The 20316-nt window shown below is 36.4% G+C and overlaps 1 protein-coding gene across 1 annotated transcript; it reads left to right on the top strand.

The window, feature by feature from the left end:
* The first annotated feature begins 3914 nt into the window (after nucleotides 1–3914).
* Nucleotides 3915–19997, top strand: LOC113680839 (guanine nucleotide-binding protein G(s) subunit alpha). The gene is made up of 13 exons (XM_089201687.1): nucleotides 3915–4242; nucleotides 4328–4403; nucleotides 4544–4598; nucleotides 4722–4841; nucleotides 5112–5209; nucleotides 12160–12214; nucleotides 12695–12768; nucleotides 13221–13279; nucleotides 13867–13937; nucleotides 15000–15049; nucleotides 16720–16850; nucleotides 17724–17791; nucleotides 18121–19997. Exons 1-13 carry the CDS (start codon nucleotides 4104–4106, stop codon nucleotides 18265–18267), a joined length of 1143 nt encoding a protein of 380 aa, XP_089057813.1. The 5' UTR covers nucleotides 3915–4103; the 3' UTR covers nucleotides 18268–19997.
* Nucleotides 19998–20316: the final 319 nt, after the last annotated feature.

Here is a 20316-nt window from a genome sequence, read left to right as displayed (position 1 = left end):
TTATCTTTATTTCCAAAAAAAAGAACCGAAATCAGAGCGAAGATTCTGTGAACCTCATGAGCTGATAATTCAAAACACTTCCAACGGGTTTAAAAAAAGGCAGCCGAATTTTAACCCTTGCTGAGTAGAGAATTTAAGTTGAACCATTTCCTCGCAAACTTTATACGGAAAATTATTGTTTTATGAATTTTTTTTGTCAATAGAGTTTTGTTTACGAAATATATTTTGCAATAATCGTTCGAAGACATGTAAGCGCCGTTAATCGAGGCTTTTTACAAACGTGATTGTCGACGCTGCGGGATAATGTTTACAATTCGAGGACTTAAATTTATATTTCTATATTTAGCACTTGCTGTTCAAACAAAAAACCGAAAATAGAGATAAGGTTAAATAATAAACACAAGTTAGTTTCCTTATTCGCTGAAAAGGAAATACAGGCGTTTTTGTGTAGAACCGCAAAATATACACGAATGAATAATTATGTCGATAAATTTGGATCAAGCATCTAAGAAACCGAAATTCAGAACGCGTGCCAAGTTCTCCTTCTGCGGAACTGTTTCGCAACCGCTTTTAGACTTTCGGATTCAATTGAGCACTTATTAAACAAAAGACCCCGATATTTTAACTAAATGTCATGATTATGGAGGTTGTGCTATTGATATTTTAATTTCTTTTGTCTTCAGGGCTTATTTTTAGAACTGTGTGTAAATTTGTCACTCGCGCGACTGACTGCGGTGACTTCTCGTATTTCGGTTTGAATCTTATCTAGTTTTCGATTATTTTGACCCTGGTTTGGCTCTGAAACGCCTTTCTTGTACATCTGACATGCACATTATTTTTGTTTCATTTGAATCCACTCCAATTTTAGAAGAGCAGTCACAAATGTCTGCCATTCAAATTGTATATTATCAGGAAAAAGTTTGTATCAAAGTCATCGACAGCGCTTTTCTCAAGAATTAAATCCAAATTACATCAGAATTCTTTAAAAGTGACCCGAATGAATGAACTTCAAGATGGAGGTGGACTCTCATTTTTTTTCGGTCTAGTTTATTGACCGCAAAGATTGTGGAACGCTCCTCCAGATTACGCGTATCTCTAAGTGCATTTGGCATGTATTACAATGACAGGTTATGCAATGTTTCCCCTCGGTGATTGTAAAGACTTAAGAACTTGCCCTTAAACGCACAAGGTTATACATGCAACATTCTGAAGCCTATTTTAAAGAAAAAATGATCGCGGTCTCGGTGTACTTTTTCTGTAGCTTGTTCAAAATCTGACTCGGCGATCTCTTCAATGTTAAAAACGTTACGTCATCGTTGTTTTTATAGTCATTGAAGAATTAAGTTGATTGAAAGGGAAACTTTGAATTTCAGTTTACCGTGACGGTCAAACAGAGGAAGGTAATACCAAATGAGAACAAGGAAGGACAAGAATGAGGAACTCAAATCAACGCGGATTGTAGATGAAGAGCTTTAAGATTTTTTTTCTAAAATTTTCCAAATGTGTGACATACTTCCTTGAGTAATATCACTTGCTTTTTACCCGAGCTATGAACGCGGAAAATTTTTGATTTAGACGATGAGACCTCATTCTCTTAGTTTGATTGGTTGCGCGTTTTCTTTTTATAATAAGTTTTCTCGAACCTCTTGGGAAAAAGCCCAGAAGTTTGGTTCGACCCTGATGAGTCAAGTTTCGAGATGTCTTGAATTAGTTTACAATGACTCCCGAGAAGCGCCAAATTCGAGTGAAAGGCAGTAATAAATTATCATAATCTTCGCTATTTCGGGCGTAATACAGGGAGAGAAGGGTGTGAAAGAGGCCTGGATATGTTAGACCCATTTTGACGTTGACAAAAGGATTTTTTCTATTTTACGAGAAAAAAAATATTGTATACTTTCATACACAAACGAGACACTTGCGCGAGACACCCTGCCGGAAGATGTGCCAATTACTTCTCTATGCCAAACAATATACACATTACTTCAAGTTGCTATAAAGAATCAGTAACAACTGCAGATCCTAAAGAGGAAGTGTGAAGACTGTGCGACTCGATTCATGTCCGTTTTATCTGCCTAAGTGTTGTGTATAATTTCATCATATAAATAGAAGTCTATGTATAGAAAAGTCCCCCGAGCTAATCAGGGAAATTTTTCAGCACCAATGGCAGAGTTTCTAGAATTATTAAAATATAGGCGTTTGGTAATTCCTTCAGTCCTGCATTTTTCCCTTCTAAACTGAAATTTGAATACTATTCTTATGTGGCATTACTGAAGGTGAAATGAAATAAAACATGCTCTTCTCGCTTTGCGTTAGAGAGCATTAAATCTATTTGATGCTCTCTTGCTCCATACGACTCCACTTAACCCACGCGCCATCCGTACTGGCTAAAAGCCGCAAAAGGAAAGCTAGGACTATTTGAAAGTAGAGAAAAAGAGTCGCCGTTTTGGCCACTTTGAAGTACTTGGCATTTTTACACTGTTTCCAGATATCGATTGCTCCTACCTGAAGGAAAATTCTTACCCTCCAAACCCTCAACCACTCCACTCCACTAACCCTGGAAATGACATGGTAATAATTAAGCCATCGAATTTTATTTAAAATTTCGCCGGAGGTAGCGAGGAGAAGTCTGTTCGATCGTTCTTTGCGGATGATTGAGGCCTTCCTCTCATGTATCATTTTCTCAGACTCAGTTTCGCCCTGTCAAATGAAAAACACTTTTGTTCCGCTTACCGAGTAGATGCTTTCCTTCAACGCAGAACACTCGCTAGGCTAGATCGACAGGAAAGTAGTCTTACCCAGTCTTCCGGCCTCCTCTCAGAGCACTGTTCTGGGATCAAGTTGAGAGAGCCTGAGTGAGCTTTGGTCGTTATAAAATTGATGAAAATACTTTAAACAACTATGATGATAAACGTGTTTCAATTTTTTTTTTTTGAAAAATGCAAATAAAAGTTTATTTGCATGGCTATGAAACGTACAACAAATTAATTACTCACACTGTCAACTTTCAGTTTTATCGTGGAAGATTACCGGCTGAGTTCTAGATCGATTTGTGCTTGTCGCCCACTCTTCAATAAACCAGGTGTTCTTGACATACTCAGGGCTAGTGTGGCTCTAGATAGGCAGCCTCGGTGCATCACAGTCCCCACTGTTATAACCCACGGGTAGTCCTAGATACCCATTACTGTCCTCACTGAATCATCTAATCGGAAAGAAACGCCCTGTAGTGTTGGACGGCTGAAGATCAGTTACATTTTCAGACCCTGTCTCGTTAGTTTTTAAAGAAGAATTCCCTTCATTCTCCGTGCTCTAATGCATATTTCACTTAAACCTCGACAGGTTACGTAGTTTGTAATTTTTCCCTTCAACCAAATCCCCGTTATATAGAAAGTTTTCTTTTCTGTCAGATTTTTTAGACATTGCGGAAAAATCATCTCAATGACGTTTTTAGTTGGTTAACTACGCAATCTTAGAACTATGACGAAATTTTTCGCAAGAAAACGCTACCTCAAGTGCTCAATATAATACACGCGTAAAATAGCTAATAAGTGACACAAAAGAGCTCCCTTTATATGGTGATTCTTGTGGTGAAGTTGTTCTAACAGACCGTTACATGTTGTTGCAAAATTAATTAAATCAATACTTAGGCGTAGTGTTTAAAAAGCTTGCCGCGATCGCGAGTAGCCAGTGATAGATAAAGTACTTCGACGTTTCCATGCGTAAGAATGTTTAAAGATTGCTGTTCGATTGAGTATTATAATTTCTTTTAGTGCTATTCAACCACCATAAAAGCGAAAATCGACGGTAAGAGCTTCGTTTAGTGCGAAAATCCCCGTTTAGTGACGTCACGGTTGCGTCAAAACCAGTATGTTCTCGCCGTTGACGTCATATTCGTCACCAGACTTACTCTGCTAACTAGTGTACAGATATCCCAAAAAGCTAAGCGTGCTTTTGTCACACCCTGTTTGATTTGTCATAAGTTGAGCCGTGTTGCTCTGTCCACAAGCTAGTTCCAAACTTGCTGCTTTCATCTTCGTAAAAAGAAACTTTTTATTTGGTGGTACAACGGGGGCGTTTTCCTCGTTCTGGAATCGCACTTCTGTGCGATGGGGTGTTTCGGCAACAACATTACCGATGAGGAACAAGAAACGAAAAGGCATCAGAAAAGTACCAACAAAAAGATCGAAAAGCAACTCCGAGATGATAAAATTGCATACCGAGCTACTCATCGTCTCCTCTTACTTGGTAAATGGCTGTAGTAATCGGGTTTGAAAGTGGTTGATTTTGGTTATGATCGAATAAGTAATAAGTGTTATTTCTAACCTCCAAGGGGCTGGAGAATCTGGAAAGAGCACGATCGTCAAGCAAATGAGGATTTTACACGACGTACATGGTTTTACGGAGCAGTGAGTGTCCACCTATTCTGTCACAGTTGTTTAGCATACAAATTATTAAGAGTGAGGAAGGCAAGCTAGCGCCGATCGAGCAAGAATTATTCATAATGGACGTCTTGTGTTAATCTCCGTCTTTGCTTCGTTTCTCACAGGGAAAAGAGGCAAAAAATAGAAGATATAAAGAAGAATATTAGAGATGCAATATTGGTAAGACTAGCCTATTTACAATCTACCACCCACATTTAGCTCGCGATTCGTTGCGATTTCACGGCTTTTTTCGATTCCTTTCGCTTCTATTTTTTTGTAAGATACATAATTCTTGTGTTTTAGACCATTACAGGGGCTATGCCGACGTTAACTCCGCCGGTGAGGTTAGCTAACCCTAATAATCAGTTCAGAATCGACTACTTGCATGAAGTGGCCACGACGCCAGACTTCGACTATCCCCCGGTAAGGCGAGATGATATTTTGCTATAATCGTTATCTTTAGTAGTTTAGTTTCTCTGTAAAAGAACGGTGAAAGCATCGAAAGTAAATTTCGATAGATCAAGTTTTAAACGAGCGGTTTCGCTCGTAGTTTAGTACACATTTCTAATTATGGAAACCAGAAGTTTGAGCAGAGGGCAGTCGAGCGCTTTGAACAAACATAAATGTGTTTTCGTCTTGTGCTGCCTTTCTTGGCCCGGATTTGTGTAACTTTTCGCTATTTCTTTTTTTTAGGAGTTCTATGAACACACAAAGATATTATGGCAAGATGCGGGTGTGCTCGAATGCTTCGAACGATCGAATGAGTATCAACTTATCGACTGTGCGCAATAGTAAGTCTATTTATTATAACATCTTCTGGGCTTTTTACATGGTCAAGACGTTGAAATACTCATATATTTTGTCATCTCGATGATATGTTCGCTTCACAAGCGCGTTTTCTCGCTTTGTTTGGTAGAAAATGCGCTTACTGAGCTATTTTTATAGTCTTCGTCGAGTGTTCAACGTAGCCAAGGGGTTTTAGGAAGATGGCAGTGTTTACAAACTAAGTAGCCCCGACAAAATGGCTGGAAAAGAATTATTATTCGTGGTCATAGAACTTCTTAGATGTTATTTTCTGCCAGTGAGGAATGTTTCCTTTTAATTCCGTGTAAGCATGTTCGCTAAGGATTATTTATTTTCTAGCGGTTTTTAGAAGCGATAAAATCGTGATTTTATGTTCGAAAACCTCTGTCACGCTGTTGTGCGAACCGTTGTGAGTAAGAAGCCATATGCGAACGGAGAGTGTTTCCTTTACTTGGACTTGTGTTTTGTGTCCGGTACGCTTCGGCGTCTCATGGTTTTTATCCATAATGATTTTGATGCCGTTTAAGTAGTTGGTAAACGGTTTCGTAGATATTCTTGGCGGTCGGGCTGTCAAATGATAAACTAAAGGATAATATTTGAAAGCCGATTTCTGATGGGATGTACCTCTATAGGGAAGAAACGTTGTGATCGCTATACGAAACCTAGATAGAATGATACATATGCTTCCAGTTTTATTGAATGCACTCCGCTAGAAATTTTAACCGTAATTTGGAATACGTAGTCTGTGGTTTTGGAATGGAAAAATTATGAAAGTACCGGTTCTCTGTCATGAAAACTGTGAACCATTTCTCAGCCAACTTTGTTTTGAATTGGTTTCCATGCAGAAACTAAGACAGCTCAATGATAGAGAAACTCGCAGTGTTCCGAATTTATTACGCTAGGTTTTATTGTTGATAAAATAACATCTAATGTTTCTGGTTAAATGACCGTTGAGCAGAGAATAAGATCTTTGTTGAAGTACCAAATGATCTTAGCACGAACTCACCGATCGAAATTTATTTTTTTGTCGATTTCATTTCATCAATGGCTACGGAATATAGCATTTCGAGCGGATCTGTACATGCTGTATCCGTAATAATTGTGAAGGTGGCGTATTGAAAACGTATAAACCGTCTAACATTCTCAAAAAGTGGTATTTTGAATTATAATTCGAACTGACCAGACAGAAGAAGAATTCTTCACGAAAACGGATCACTGCCTGTAGGTAGGGTCATTCACATGAATCCTATTTTTAGATCAAACATACAGACTCAGGCAGGTTCGATTGAAATGAGGTCTGGAAGTGTTTGGCTGTCTATTCGTGTGTCTCCTCGGCAGAAATAGATCAACAGCATATTCTTGTTTGCCAGATTCAAAGCATTTGCTCACTCACAAGAGAGAAACATTGTTGGATCTTGACATTTCACTTGCAAGTAGACATCTGCATGTTTCGAGTTATATCATCGATCCCTCAGTCTCATTCTTTTTTTGTGAGGGCTACTATTCGTTGATGCTGAATGTTTTCCCCATTCACTAATAGAAATGCTTAGGTTAGAACAAAAAATTTAAAATTTTTTTAAATTGATGTATATAAGGTAAAATCATTTCATAGTGGAAATGTGTAAAACATTTTTCATATATATATATATATATATATATGTGTAGTAAAGGTTAAGAGGCATATTTTCTAGTGGTTACAATAGTATTTTGCTCAAATTGAAGGGATATTTTTTCATATAGACTTGTGTTGTTGTAAACATCAAACCATTTTGTCTTTTTAGTGCTAGATAATTCTCTGTGTAGGTAAAAGCTAAGATTGTTTTGAAGCTCACCTAAGTTCTATTTCTGATAGTATGCAAAGGGAATATTCTTTTATATAATTTAAACTAAGACATGCCAAAAGAAATGTTTTCATATTCTGGGTATTTAGATTCATCTTGTTTTTACCATTGAATATGGATGGTTATTTACCCTGATTGTTTACTTGTTTGTTTGTTGTTTGCTACAATTTACTGAGGATAGATGTTGCTAAAAATCATAAATAGATTATTTCAGTAGTGTTAACTAACCAATCTTTCTTTAAAAATTCTAAATTTAGTTTGCTTCATATTGTGTCAGAGCAAGAAAAACATTTGGGCTTCTTTTGACTTGGTAGAGTTTTTACATTCAATCAGTTGAGTTAAAATCACAAGAAAGATGAGAAAACAGGCTCTGTAAATGTGGATCTGCACTGTTTTATCAGTGTATGAACGAAATTGCTTTTCATTTGGAAGTAGCTAGTGTGTTTCTTCAATGTATGAGCAAAAGAGAGCAAAAATGTTTTTAAAAAATTCCTTAACAGCTTCCTTCTTGAAGTTCAGTCACTGTTTTACATAGCTATCAGTAGTGCAGGTATTGATGTAAACATTTCTTGTACTTCATAAGCTGTTTTGTAGTGGAAATCATTGAATGGTGAGGAAAAAACCCTCATCAAATTATACTGAATGCATTTGGGCATTGCTTCCAACGCAATTACTCGCATTAGAACTTCACTGTTGTAGTATTCAATTCTACTTTGTTGCTATATGTAAAAGTTAATTGTTGTTGCAAGCTTAATATGAGAAGATATGAAACAGTTCATGGAAAAAGTCTCTTCTGTTGATTAAGACTAATCTATGACTTAGCTGTAGCTTATTGCATAAGGGGAAAATTTAATGAACTATTGCAGAAGAGGCTAAAACTGAAAACTTGTTCTGGTTTAATGAGCAGCAGACACACACACATATATATATATATATATATATCACCTTTACATGATTTCCTCAATAGCTGGATTCTATCTTTTAATCAAACTTTTCTATAATCCAGAAAGTACCTTGTGCTATTAACAAGTAGGTGCCACACCTAAGGTGTTGGGTGTAAACTGTAATGTTCATCATAATCGTTAAAACATTTCCTCCTTCCCCTCCTTATCAATGTTTAAGGGTTTTAATAACTTTTGAAGTTGACGGCAAAGAAATCAGGCTGCCATTGGAAGTTTGTTCTTTACTCAAATGTTGATAGTTTCAGAGAATTTAAGCTGCAATTTTTGCTTTTAATAAAGACAGCAAATTTGGCCTGTTGTCCACTTTTATTGAAACTTCTGAATGTTGGTAAGAGGAAAATTGGACTGCCTGAACCCTTTCACTCTCAAGATTTATTAATAATTCTCCATACTATCTGCCATACAATTTGTATGATGTTACTTTGGAGAATTTGGTATAAGATCAACTTGTTAACATCCTAATTGATTTTTTTTTATTATTCTCATCACTTGTTTACTGGATATTGTATTGAGATTGTGAGGAGGAATTCTGTCTTGGTCACTCATGGGAGTTTAAGTCTTGTAAAAAATGAACATTGTGAGGGGAGCAGGGTGTTTTAGCAAAATTTGGCAAGGGTAGTCTGCATAGTGAAATGGCATTTCACTGTCAACCCATCACTGTAGGCAACATTAAAAGATGATATTTTACTCATCCTACTAAGGCCCAGGAAACTACTACTATATCTTGTTCTACATTTGGAAATTCTGGAGTGTTTTTCTTGGAAAGAATTATTGACCTTTGACATAATGCTTACCTGATTTGTCCTGGAAACAAAAATAGTATTTTTCTACGATAAGTAGTGATTTGTGGAAGCAATATTTTGTGATGAGAGTGCATCATGACTCTGGATTTGAGATCAGTTTTCCATTGGCAAACCATGTGATGTTATAAAACAGACATGGTACTTTACTTTAGTGTTAGAGCTCTTTACTAATGGTAAATTTCTTGAATTTAAATCATGGCTACAAAAATTTTAACACAAGCAAATATGTACCTCTGTTTTGTACCAAGAAGTGACTTCTTCCAGCTTTCTTACTCACAACATATTTATGTCAGGTGGGAATTTCACACATTTTACAGCCGAAGGAAAGTTTTTTTGCAAAGGTTCTGTCATTGTACATGTGGTTTCAGGGTAATGAAGAAGAATGAGAGTGGAATTTGTATAATTTGGACAACCCATAGCAAACCACAGTTATTGAATATTTTGGCTGCAAATAGTCTCTGTTTCACCTGTGTTTAAGTTGTCACGATGTGGTATAATTTTACAGACAATCCTTTTCACATTTGTTGAACCATTTCCCTCTTTTTTATGTTAGTAACAGGAAAATTGGACATTTTAAGAACATGCACTATTGAGAGGAGAGCAGGGTGTTTCAACAAATCTTGAGGAGTGTTTTAGATTTTCCTGATGGTTGTGGGTCTGCTATATGAGTGAGAATGTAGAAGTAATTTGAATCTGATACTCAGTGGGGGTGTTGAAATTCACTAGTGCTATAAATAGCTTTGTTTGTTGTCTGGTTCATTTGTCTGAGAAAGAAAGTTTAATGGCAAACTGGGTTCAGGTTTTATAATTATTTAAATGTTGGCTATAGAAGGAAAAAAATTAACAGACATCCATGTTAAAAAAATTGTAGTTACTGAGTACAACAGCTCAAAACTTACTTTGCAGTTTACTCTGGTATTGGTTGTTGGATAGTGCAGTGCCAGAAATAATTAACTGCTACAGCTAAACATTTAGGGGTAAATTTTAGGGGATTTAAAAAGTGTAAGAGGTGGTCCAGGAGTTATATTTCGTCTGATGATGATGTGGTTGTGTTCGTTTTTCTGTGGAATGACCTGGGAATGAAATATGATCTTCATGAAGGATGTGAACAAAATCTGCCATGGTGTTTTTTGAGGAAGCTGCTTTTTTGTGTTTTGTTTTTTTCAAACTTTAAAATATGATTATTCCTTATTTCATCAAATGTTTTTTGAATATGCCAGCACCAACTACCTCTATGGGTAATGTATTCATGAGCCCACCTCACATGTATTTTTTTTTTCTTTTTTTCAAAAAAAACAAAACAAAAACAAAAAAACATTTATTAAGACCAAGTGTTTCTCTTTTTTTCACAACTATTCTCTTAGATATTTTGATCAAACAAAAATAAGCAAAAAACATTGAAAGTGTTTCGAATACCAGTCAGATCATAGCCCTATGTGACTCAAACAGTGTTAGTTCCTATGATGTGACAGCCTTATGATGTTACATAACGTTAATAAGAGTCATTTCCCTCTAAATGTAAGAGTGACCAGCATCTAATTTCTCCTTACAATATTATGGCTGAATCATTCATTAAAATCTTGAGAATAAAGGAAATGATCACCACTAAAAGAGGCTTTGATTGTTCATCAAATTCTCCTTGTCAGCGCTTAAAGAAATGTATGGAGAGCAGTATGGAGATTATGGATACTGATGTTAGGGTGGAAAGGGTTCGGCAATTTTAGTGGGATGATATTTGCAAAAGCAATGGCTATTCTGAATTAAAAACCATATCTTATTGATGTTTCCTTCTATTTCAAATCTTATGATGAAGTGAGCCTTTCCAGTTGTTATTAAAGTATTCTGCCAAAAGACTGAAAATCAAGGGTTAAATGGGTTTATGTCGGCTCTGAGGTATATTGTGGAGTTTTATGTGTGTCACAGTTTGAAATTTATTGATAAATTTGTTTTAAGGGTGACTGCTTACTTTGTTTTACTGTATACTATAAGTGTTACATATTATTGCATGCTTGATGTAGTTATGGTCTTGAATTGGCTGAATGAATGAACTATAAATAGATTGATAAATAGACAATTTCTGTGGTTCAAAATTTTTCTTCTTGGTGTAATATTTTACAAACCAGTTTGACTTCACTTTTCTTTTTTTGGATTTTGGTGGGAACGCTTTGGAAAGGGAATTAAAATTAAATTGATGTGATGATGATGATGAATCAAGAAAATGTTTGAACTGCACCATTGATCTGTAGATGGAAAATTTTGTGTACACTATGCATGACTTTCTTAGAGAGAAAGGAAAGGAAAGTTGGTTTGTGTTTGATGTTGAGATTCACAACCACATGCTCTATCAGAGCCATGGTATATTATATTTTAATATCAGCAATTTAAAAGATGAATTAATTTTTCCTATTTGACATCATCAGTGGGGAATTCGTAATGTGCATGAATCATCAATATCCATAGAAGCCTGCATCTTGTTATTGATATTGATGTTATAAATTTAAACACAACAGGGTATTTTTATCATCATATCCAACAGCTGAAAAAGAAACCAATTGTTTCTGTTTGTCAGGGTGACAGGCCACTATCACTGCACAGTGGTAAAAATACCAAAAAATTATAAAAATTTAAAATATGAAATTAGGGCTGGTTTAAAATATTGTTTGGTGATGATGAAGCTTTTAAGAGGTCAACAAACCAAAGGGGCTAGAAGATGTCTTCTTTTAATAGTCATCACTGCCAGATACTGAGAGAACAAAGATTTTTTTTTCAAATTCATAAGTTACAAATGTGACAAAATGAGGAAAAATCTGAGACCTGTGAAGGAAGCAAACTGCATAACTCTATTTCTAGGGAGGTGATCTGGCTACCAGGAACTGGTTGTCATAAAGCTACACCTCTTTCATTATTCCTGTAGAAGGTGCATGCGTTTCTCTCAAGGGCATTTACATAGTATACCCACTATCTCACCTTTCTTTGCTTTTTTTAGTTCAATTTTTGTGGTGTACAATATTTGGACATTTAAGGAATCTGAAGACTTTTCTTTAAGAAGATTGATTTTCATCTTCAAGATTCCTAAAATAGCTCAATAATTGCATATTTTGATAAAGTATATCTGAGATACTCAAGCATAATTATGCACTGTGTGAGATCAATTGAGTGCTTCAGAAATCAATTTTCCTTTTATGTAAACTGAATTTTTCCAAGTGAAAAATTCAGTATTGACTTGTTAGTCTGTTTGATAGTAAAAAGTTACTTTGAAAGGTATTGTGGCAAATTGAAAGGCCTGAAGGTGGCTGGATGTATTTTTATTCTTTTTTTTTTTCCTCTCCAGTTTTTTGGACAGGGTGGACACAGTGAAACAGCCAGACTATCTTCCAGTGGAACAGGTTGGTGCACTGAAACTGAGACAAGAAGGCTGTAACTCTGAAAAGTGTAATGGGTTTCTGTTTTGGTAGTTTTTATTTATTTATTTATTTTTCTTTTCATAAGCTTGAAGGAACTCCATGGTCGTGATATTTTCTGGATTGCATGTATTTGGCTTGGGTACACTGTCACTCTTTTCTTTTATTGGGTGTCTGAACCCTATAACCCCTAATTCATCCTGACAATAATGCTGCTAAATCAAACATGAGAGTCACAAGAATACAAGAATTGATTGCCAACTTAAGGAGCTCTTGACTGTGAAACAAATTATTATCGTGAGTAACCTGGAAAATATAGAGAAAACTGCTCTAATTTTAAGGTGTGAAAGGTCAAAATCTCTGTTGGGTAGTGCAGTGTCTCCATACCTTACTGTTTTAGTGTATAATAGAAGGTATATTAAATGCTTTCTGATTTTTGCTTGACCTGAAATATGCATTTTCCAGGATCTGCTCAGATGTCGAGTTCTGACTTCAGGAATCATTGAAACAAGATTTAATGTGGATAAAGTGAAATTCCAGTAAGTTTTCTGAAGCTTTTTATATTGTTTATTGATGTAAGGTCTCTGATTTGCATATGTTATTCCTAGTGTACTCTATTATAGTATTCATTAGTTGAACCTTTTTAAATCTGATGATTATTTTCTAGAAGTTTACTAATGAGTAAACTGGAATAAAGGAAATGTTCAATTACTTTACTCATGAGATTATGTTTTAACCCTTTAACTCCCAAGATCTCATTAGTAATTCTCCTTACTGTCTCCCGTACAGTTCTTGTGATGTTAGTTTGGAGAACTTGGTATTGGATCAACTTATAGTCCCCTAAGTGATATTTTTCTTCTTTCCCATCACTTTACTGCTTGACATTGTATTGATATTGTAAGGAGAAATTCTGTCTTGGTCACTCTTGGAGTTAAAGGCTTAAATTATTTGGAAAGGAATCGACTAAAGGAGTCTATTTTTATCCTTACAGCATGTTTGATGTGGGTGGCCAAAGAGATGAAAGAAGGAAATGGATACAGTGCTTTAATGGTAGGCATCTTATAACCTAGTGTTCAAATAAATATGGTTTATGCAGCAGTACAACACCCAAATCAAAGGTACAATTGCTCCGAATTGGGTTTAACCTGAAATGATCATTTTCATTATCTTTCCATGGATCTTTCCTCTGATTCACACAGTGATGTAATCACTGATGTAAGTACTGTGAAACTCTTTGTTAATCTTGTTGTCTCCACAAAATTGGAATTAAGCCCCAAAACTTGAGAATGCTGTAGTACAAGTCCATTTAAGTATCCCATTTGAAAGCTTTGGTACTAACTAACTCTGGTTGAAATCAATATTCTTTACATATAATTGCAACAAAAACCACAAAGCTTTGTGCTCAGTGAGGTATTATCTAAAATTAGCTAGTTGTTAGTAAGGTACAATCCAAAATAAGTGTCAGTATATTTGAATTGGTATTAGGAAAAGTTTTGGTAATGAAGTTAATAAAAAAAAAATTAGTACTGTTTAAACATGTGATGAGCTGATCAAGGATCATCAGCCTTGTGGTTAAAAATTGAGATTACAACCTTTTCAGCCTGTAACTGAACAATGTCTTTTCACTTTGCTTACAGATGTTACAGCAATAATATTTGTCGTTGCATGCAGTAGTTACAATTTGGTACTAAGAGAAGATCCTAGCCAGGTAAGTTTGTCTTGTATCTCATCTTCTGCAAGAATGGTGAAAAGGAAATAAATACAATGTTTCCTCGTGCAACATGCTTAAAAGTTTGGGAGGGAGGACCTAAAATATATCCTTACTCAATATGCCACTCTTAAACTCTGTTGTCGCGCTTTTGGCACTCAGTGTGGTAGATTGTGATTTTACTCTGTGGCGGGAACATACATGGAAAAAATTTTGAAATATTGACTACCCTCTGAGAGATTCTTGGTAACTAAGTCATGAAACTAAGTTCATATGATAAATATCCTTGATTCCATGTGGATTTTAATAATGATTTATTGAACAAACATGATGGAAATGTGGATTATGGTTGACTGGTGTTTCAAGTTAGGGCAGTTTTATGCCCAAAGAGAAATGTGTCATAAAATTGTCATCATTCAACGTCATTGTTTTGGTTTTTTACCAACTTCACTACCATTGTTATTTTGCAAAATGATCATAATAACTTTTGATCACTGGTGGCTGTGCGAGATATTTGTGATGGCCTAACTACAGCACATGTGACAGTGGGAGTGTCATGGGTTTGAGTTCAGTTGTAAACACTTAAATTTTTTTTTCTCCAAGTATATTGGTGTCTTTGACCAAACAACATCAACAATCTCTTTCTTTTTGTTGAAGGAAGTTATCACAGAGTACTAATTTTGATGTCAGCTCTTTAATCATGTTCATTTGGTGATGACTAGTATTGATGCAGCCTTCTTAAACGAGTGGAACTCCTTCTTCACTCCTGTGATTAGTTTCTAAACCCTTTAACTCCTAAGATCTGATTGTTAATTCTCCCTTCTAATTTCTACAGATTTCCCTGTAAATAAGTTACAAGAATTCAGTATTAGATCTGAGTTACAAATTTGAGTGTTCTCATACCCTGTTTACTGGAAAATGTATGGATATTGTAAAGAGGTGAAATTTTAATCACTTCTGGGAGTCAAAGGGTTAAGCTTGAAGAATGAAAAGTCTTGAATTGTTGTTACTGGCTTTTAAAATAATGATATACAAGTCTTATAAATTCCTTTTTTTCTTCAGAATCGGTTGAAGGAGAGTCTTGAATTATTCAAAAGTATTTGGAATAACAGGTTTGTGAACTGACAGTATTATTCAGTAAAAATTGGAACAGATAGTTTATCTTAAGTGGAATAGTATTGAACAAAGTGTTTTCCTACTATTATTATGCTGCTTGCAGCACCCATCAGATGTATGAATCAAATCCTGTGTTATGATTGGCTACCATGTGGGGGGAAGATGGACCCATCTTGCAAGCACAGGACTGCCTGCTTTGATTCCAGGCAAGGGGAAAAAAAAAAAGGTTTATAATTTTTGGACTTTGTCATTGATGGAGTCACAAAAAGTGGCAGAAGACAGTCTTATCAAAGAAAACTTACAAGACTCTCGTGGGTTTAATGTGCTTCAACACAATTGGCTTTCTATCCCAGTGCTTAAAATACATGAGTCATTCTTGATTCTTAATAAAGTGAGGTGGTTTTGCTATATCATAAATCCGACAAAGCTTGTTCAGTTAAGATGGCTGGATATTAGCCTTGTTCTTTATTTGGGTTTTTATTGACCAAGACTTCAACTTGGTCCATAAAAACACAGAGAAAGAATTTGGCTAATGTCTAGCCACTTAGACCTCCTGCTTGGTCAATAACACATTTGTAAATCTTATTTTGAAGAGGCTCTTCTGTCAGCCCCCGAAATTACTGAAATGAGTGGGTAATAAATGGCATACACATAGCGGCCAACAGTAAAGTGAATGTTCCAAGGGTTGTTGGAGAGACTTGAAGGAATAAGTTAAAAAGAACAGAGAGCATTTTTTTCCTACTTATACTTGCAAATGGTCATTTTTAGCTTGTGAAAACCTTGAATGTGTAGTAATATCATCCATTCTCAGAACCTTTTAACTACTTTGGATGTTAGCTGATCAAACTGTTCAATATTACAGACATACTTTATTTGTTGCATATCACAAACAATCGACTAAAGCAAAATAACGAAAGAGCTGTCCATATGATAATACAGCACTCAAATGTTTCTCAAAGGGGTGTTTTTTTTTGTCATTTGTAAATCACAAGGTTAAGTTACAATGGAATCCCTAATGTATTTTTAGCCACAATGCCTACCTTTGGATCTTTTGAATTAAGCAATGTCTATGTTCATGGTGCCTCAAGGCATTTTTGAACTGTCTGTGCATCTGTAGAGCAGTAATTACGTAGTATGTAGTACATTAGTACCATAGTTGCAGTCAAGTTTTATGTTTTGCACAAACCCAGCAGATAAAGTGATGGAAGGGGTGAATTTCTGTTTATTGTTAGCTTTGTGGTTCCCATACAGTGTTAATAGTGTACCAAACACATGCCCAAGTCTTGCCATAAATCACCTCTAGATGTGATTGCTTAAGTATTGAGCAACATTTTGAAAAATATTTACATGGAATGTTTTCTGAAGTTGTCAAAAAATGTTTTGAAGTTTTGATGTCAGTCAAATTCGAGAAAATCGTTTTCCATTGTTCTATTCTTAAATTGGAATTATTTAAACTTAGCAGAATGCATGTGGAATCAAGACAATGGTTTAAAGGGATTATGCTCTCCCAGCTTTACCTAAAGATCCTTCCAAGCATATATATTTTTTAAAGACTGTAATGCTTTGAGTCTGTCTTCATTCGTTTTAGAAATTTGGTAAGAATGCAAGAAGTGCTCAACGGCAGAACAAATAAAAGTAATACTGTAATTGTTTTATTTCTTCCCAGATGGTTGAGAACAATCTCAGTAATATTGTTTCTCAACAAACAAGATTTGCTTAAAGAAAAGGTGCGGGCTGGCAAGTCCAAGATTGAGGACTATTTCCCGGACTTTGCGCGTTACAGAACTCCTCCTGATGGTAAGACGTACAGAAGAAAATCAACCTCATAATGGTGTAGCTCACTGTAGAGTCTCTGTGTCTGAGTGTTAGGAAATGGGAACACCTAATACGAACCCCTGTGGTTCGATTCCTCATGGGGATCAGATTTTTTTTTGTCAGACGCTTGTGACGAGACGGGAAAAAACCCTTTTCTCTAGAAAAAATGGAGTTAGGTTTTTGGCGAGGGCTTTATATACTGTTCCTTTCAATGACTTGATTTTAACCGTGGAATACCTCAGAGGGTTAAAAAGGTCATGTTTTTAGTCGTGATTGGTGCATTTCTACTTATTTTGTTTTGTGCTTAGTTATTGTGTCATTAACAAGCACGTTAGTGTATTTTTTTGCTGTATCTACTCTTTAAAATTTGATTATAAATTGAGCAACAAGGTATTCACTAACTTTTCGGAAATTTAAGCATTCACTGCTATCTGAATCGTGGCTTTTTTACGTCCTCAGTTAGTTCCTTGTTTTGGTTAATGGTCCGGAAATATGATTGACTTGGTGTAGGTAGTGTGTTGAGTACAACTGAAAGTGTATTAGTTTTCAGTGTGCATTGATTTGAGTCAGGCAATCTAACTTGAATCTATGAGAGTTTTTTCTAGCTGATAAGTTAATGTGCGCCACAATGAGCAGCGTAACAGAGTCAACGCGGTTAGGAAACTAACTTTTCTTGCCAAATAGCAATTTATTCACTGGGTAGTTGCTACCCATCCTTCAGTCAACTGAAAGCTCTCTTCTTTTTGTCTGAATTTTAAAACAAAACAAAAGGAGATGGGCACTAGCCTGTATCTTCTGTAGTATCTTCTCTAACAACAGTCCATCGTCTCTTCACTTACATTGTTTTTTGTTTAGCCACGGCAGAGCCTGGGGATGAGGAATCGGTGACAAGAGCTAAATATTTTATTCGTGATGAATTCCTTGTAAGTACTGCTTGGATTCTCATTTAAAGAGAGCCTCGTTGATGTCTTTATTTCCTAATTGTAGGACAGCCTTCAAAGTGATATAAAAGATTGCACGAGTTTTCTCTGTTGGCATTATGATTACGTAACGATCACATTTAGCTCTCTACTTCTGATAGATATCAGCCTCTATCCGTTCGAGGAATTAACCGCGTGGGAAAAAACTCCAATATTCCATTTAAGAAATTTCCTCTTCCTCCCCCCCCCCCCCCCCCCCCCAACCCTCTACCTTCGCCGCATGTCATATTGCCTTGGGATTTCATGTAACAGTTCTCTTTTGTCTCATCTAGCGGATCAGCACAGCAAGCGGAGATGGTAAACATTACTGTTATCCACACTTTACATGCGCAGTAGACACGGAGAATATTCGACGGGTGTTCAACGACTGCCGCGACATAATCCAGCGGATGCATCTCCGCCAGTATGAGCTTCTGTGATGGGTTCCCTCTTCTCCTTCCCCAACTTTTCATCCAGCTTTCTGAACAGCCCTGACCAAGGCTGCTTGCCATGTGCTGTGCTATTATACCACACAAACATTCAGCTGTTTTATTCCGATATGGGACGGGGAATGCAGTGGGGCGTCGGCTTCAATGTCTACTCTAAACATACCAGTGATGAAATTATGTCAGAAACCAGCCTTGTAAAGTAGTGTACAAAAAAAAATTTAATGCAGTGGAATAATGTAGCGTTTAGTTTTCTGTGGCTTTTCACAGGACTTTGTCTGTCAGCTGTATCGTTCTGTGCCGAGAAAAGGAGAATTTCGTTGGGGGTGGGGGACGGGGGATTTAGCGCGTGGTGTCTGTCCACATAGCGTTCTTTGGTTCTTAGTCCTCTTTGAAACTCGAAAACTTATCCTAGAAGATGAATTTCTTATCGCACGTTCCTGGCCGTAGGCGCCAAGAACTCAGCCAATGAAATTTGCTAGATCTTGAAAAAAACTCAACAGTGTGCAGGCAAAGAAAATGTATTTGTGAGATTGGTTATTCATGTCAGTGAAGACGAAGTTGTCTTCCTGGTGGTTACCATAGAAACGAAACGTGCCAGCGCTCTCGGTAGAAATTTGTCTTTCTTTTTTAAGACGCGTGAAAACTCTTAACAAGAATTTTCTTTCTTCATGGTACCTGGTGACCGAGTAAATTAAAATATTCCAAATTAAGTAGTTATTGGTCATTTCTGAGATGAATGTAACTCAGGCTTCGTACAGGGGGGGCCTGTTACACTCAACTGCAGTGTACCAGGGCATCTTGGATTTTCTTTGTTTGCAGACTCCTTATAATATTACTATCAAATCTGAATATTGTCCTTTTGAAGTGTGAATAAGTACATATAATAATTTAGATTTATATTATGAACATGGAAAAGGCTTTTTAACTCACCCGTATTGGAAGGAAACCATAGTGTAGGCAGCCTGGATTAAAACGTGATGTAATTGTAATATTTGCCTCCCCCCCACAGTTCTAAACTCCCCGATTTCCATGTTTCGTTGATTGAAAACAAAACTATTCCGTTGCTTCTAGTCGAAAGCAGAAGCGAAGAAAGTTCATAAAAAAGAAAAGTTATAAAGGCCTGGGGAGTTTTTTTAAAAAGGAACCTGTCTTAATTTGCTCCTTACTAAGATGCTGTACAGTAAATGTGTTGACTATTTCTTCTTGGTGTTTGTGTCCGTGAAAATGTAAGTAGATTAGGTCATGTAGACCCAAGTAGATCATAGAGAAGCTCTGTCCCTTTTCCCTGCTAATCGTCGTTTTCTCTTTTCCTCTCCAAGAACTTGTTTTGTTCAGAAATCAGTTTGCAGAAATATGCTGCAACCCTCAACATATTGTATATTGACCCGAAAGCGAAAAAAACAAAGAACACAAATCTTAATTTTTTTTCTGACATGCAGGATTGTGTGTTGTTGTGTCTTGTGTCGTTAGTACGTGTGTTTGTTTGTTTGTTGTTTATTTGTATGTATGATTTAGTCTGCCTTGGTAGATTTAGTGGCTATTCCAGAATGCGAACGAAAGAAAACTCTTGGATCTGCTTTGAAAAGTATGATCAAACTTCCCGAATCAGTGATCACGACAGTTGATATCAGAGTAACTATGTAGAGCTTTAAGCCGGAGCTGTCATATTAAGTTTTATGTCAAAATAAACTATTACTCAATAGTTCGTGTACAGTCAGAAACCGTCTCATCTTTGTGTCTCTGAACTAACAAGGGTTGCACGTGGGTTGAAGACAGCGGTCTAGCGTCGGGCATGGGTCAGGGGATTAATTCTGGTTAACCGCGGGCCAATCTCCCGCGCAAAATTTCAAAAGAAAACGTGAGAAACCGTTGTCTCGCAAAAGAAGCGAAAGATTAATGGAATGTTCGAAGAAATCTGTAGAAGGAAACAAAGTGCACATGCGCAGACGATTGACAGCTGCGATGTTGAGTGGTAGGGATAATTGATGCAACTTTCAACTAGCTTAGAACGTCAACGAAGCACTGTTCTTGGTGGGAGGG

The sequence above is a fragment of the Pocillopora damicornis genome, chromosome 3 (genome assembly GCF_964200805.1).
Source record: "Pocillopora damicornis chromosome 3, jaPocDami1.2, whole genome shotgun sequence".
Taxonomy (NCBI): domain Eukaryota; kingdom Metazoa; phylum Cnidaria; class Anthozoa; order Scleractinia; family Pocilloporidae; genus Pocillopora; species Pocillopora damicornis.
Note: the sequence above shows the minus strand (reverse complement) of the source record. Positions and strands in the feature narration are given on the sequence as shown.

What these genes read in the sequence shown, in the direction of transcription:
- LOC113680839 (XM_089201687.1), top strand. Translation starts at nt 4,104, where the DNA reads ATGGGGTGTTTCGGCAACAACATTACCGATGAGGAACAAGAAACGAAA. An exon ending in CAGACTTCGACTATCCCCCG is followed by an intron (nt 4,842 to 5,111) that starts GTAAGGCGAGAT and finishes TCTTTTTTTTAG; the next exon opens with GAGTTCTATGAACACACAAA. An exon ending in TAAGAGAAGATCCTAGCCAG is followed by an intron (nt 13,938 to 14,999) that starts GTAAGTTTGTCT and finishes TTTTTTCTTCAG; the next exon opens with AATCGGTTGAAGGAGAGTCT.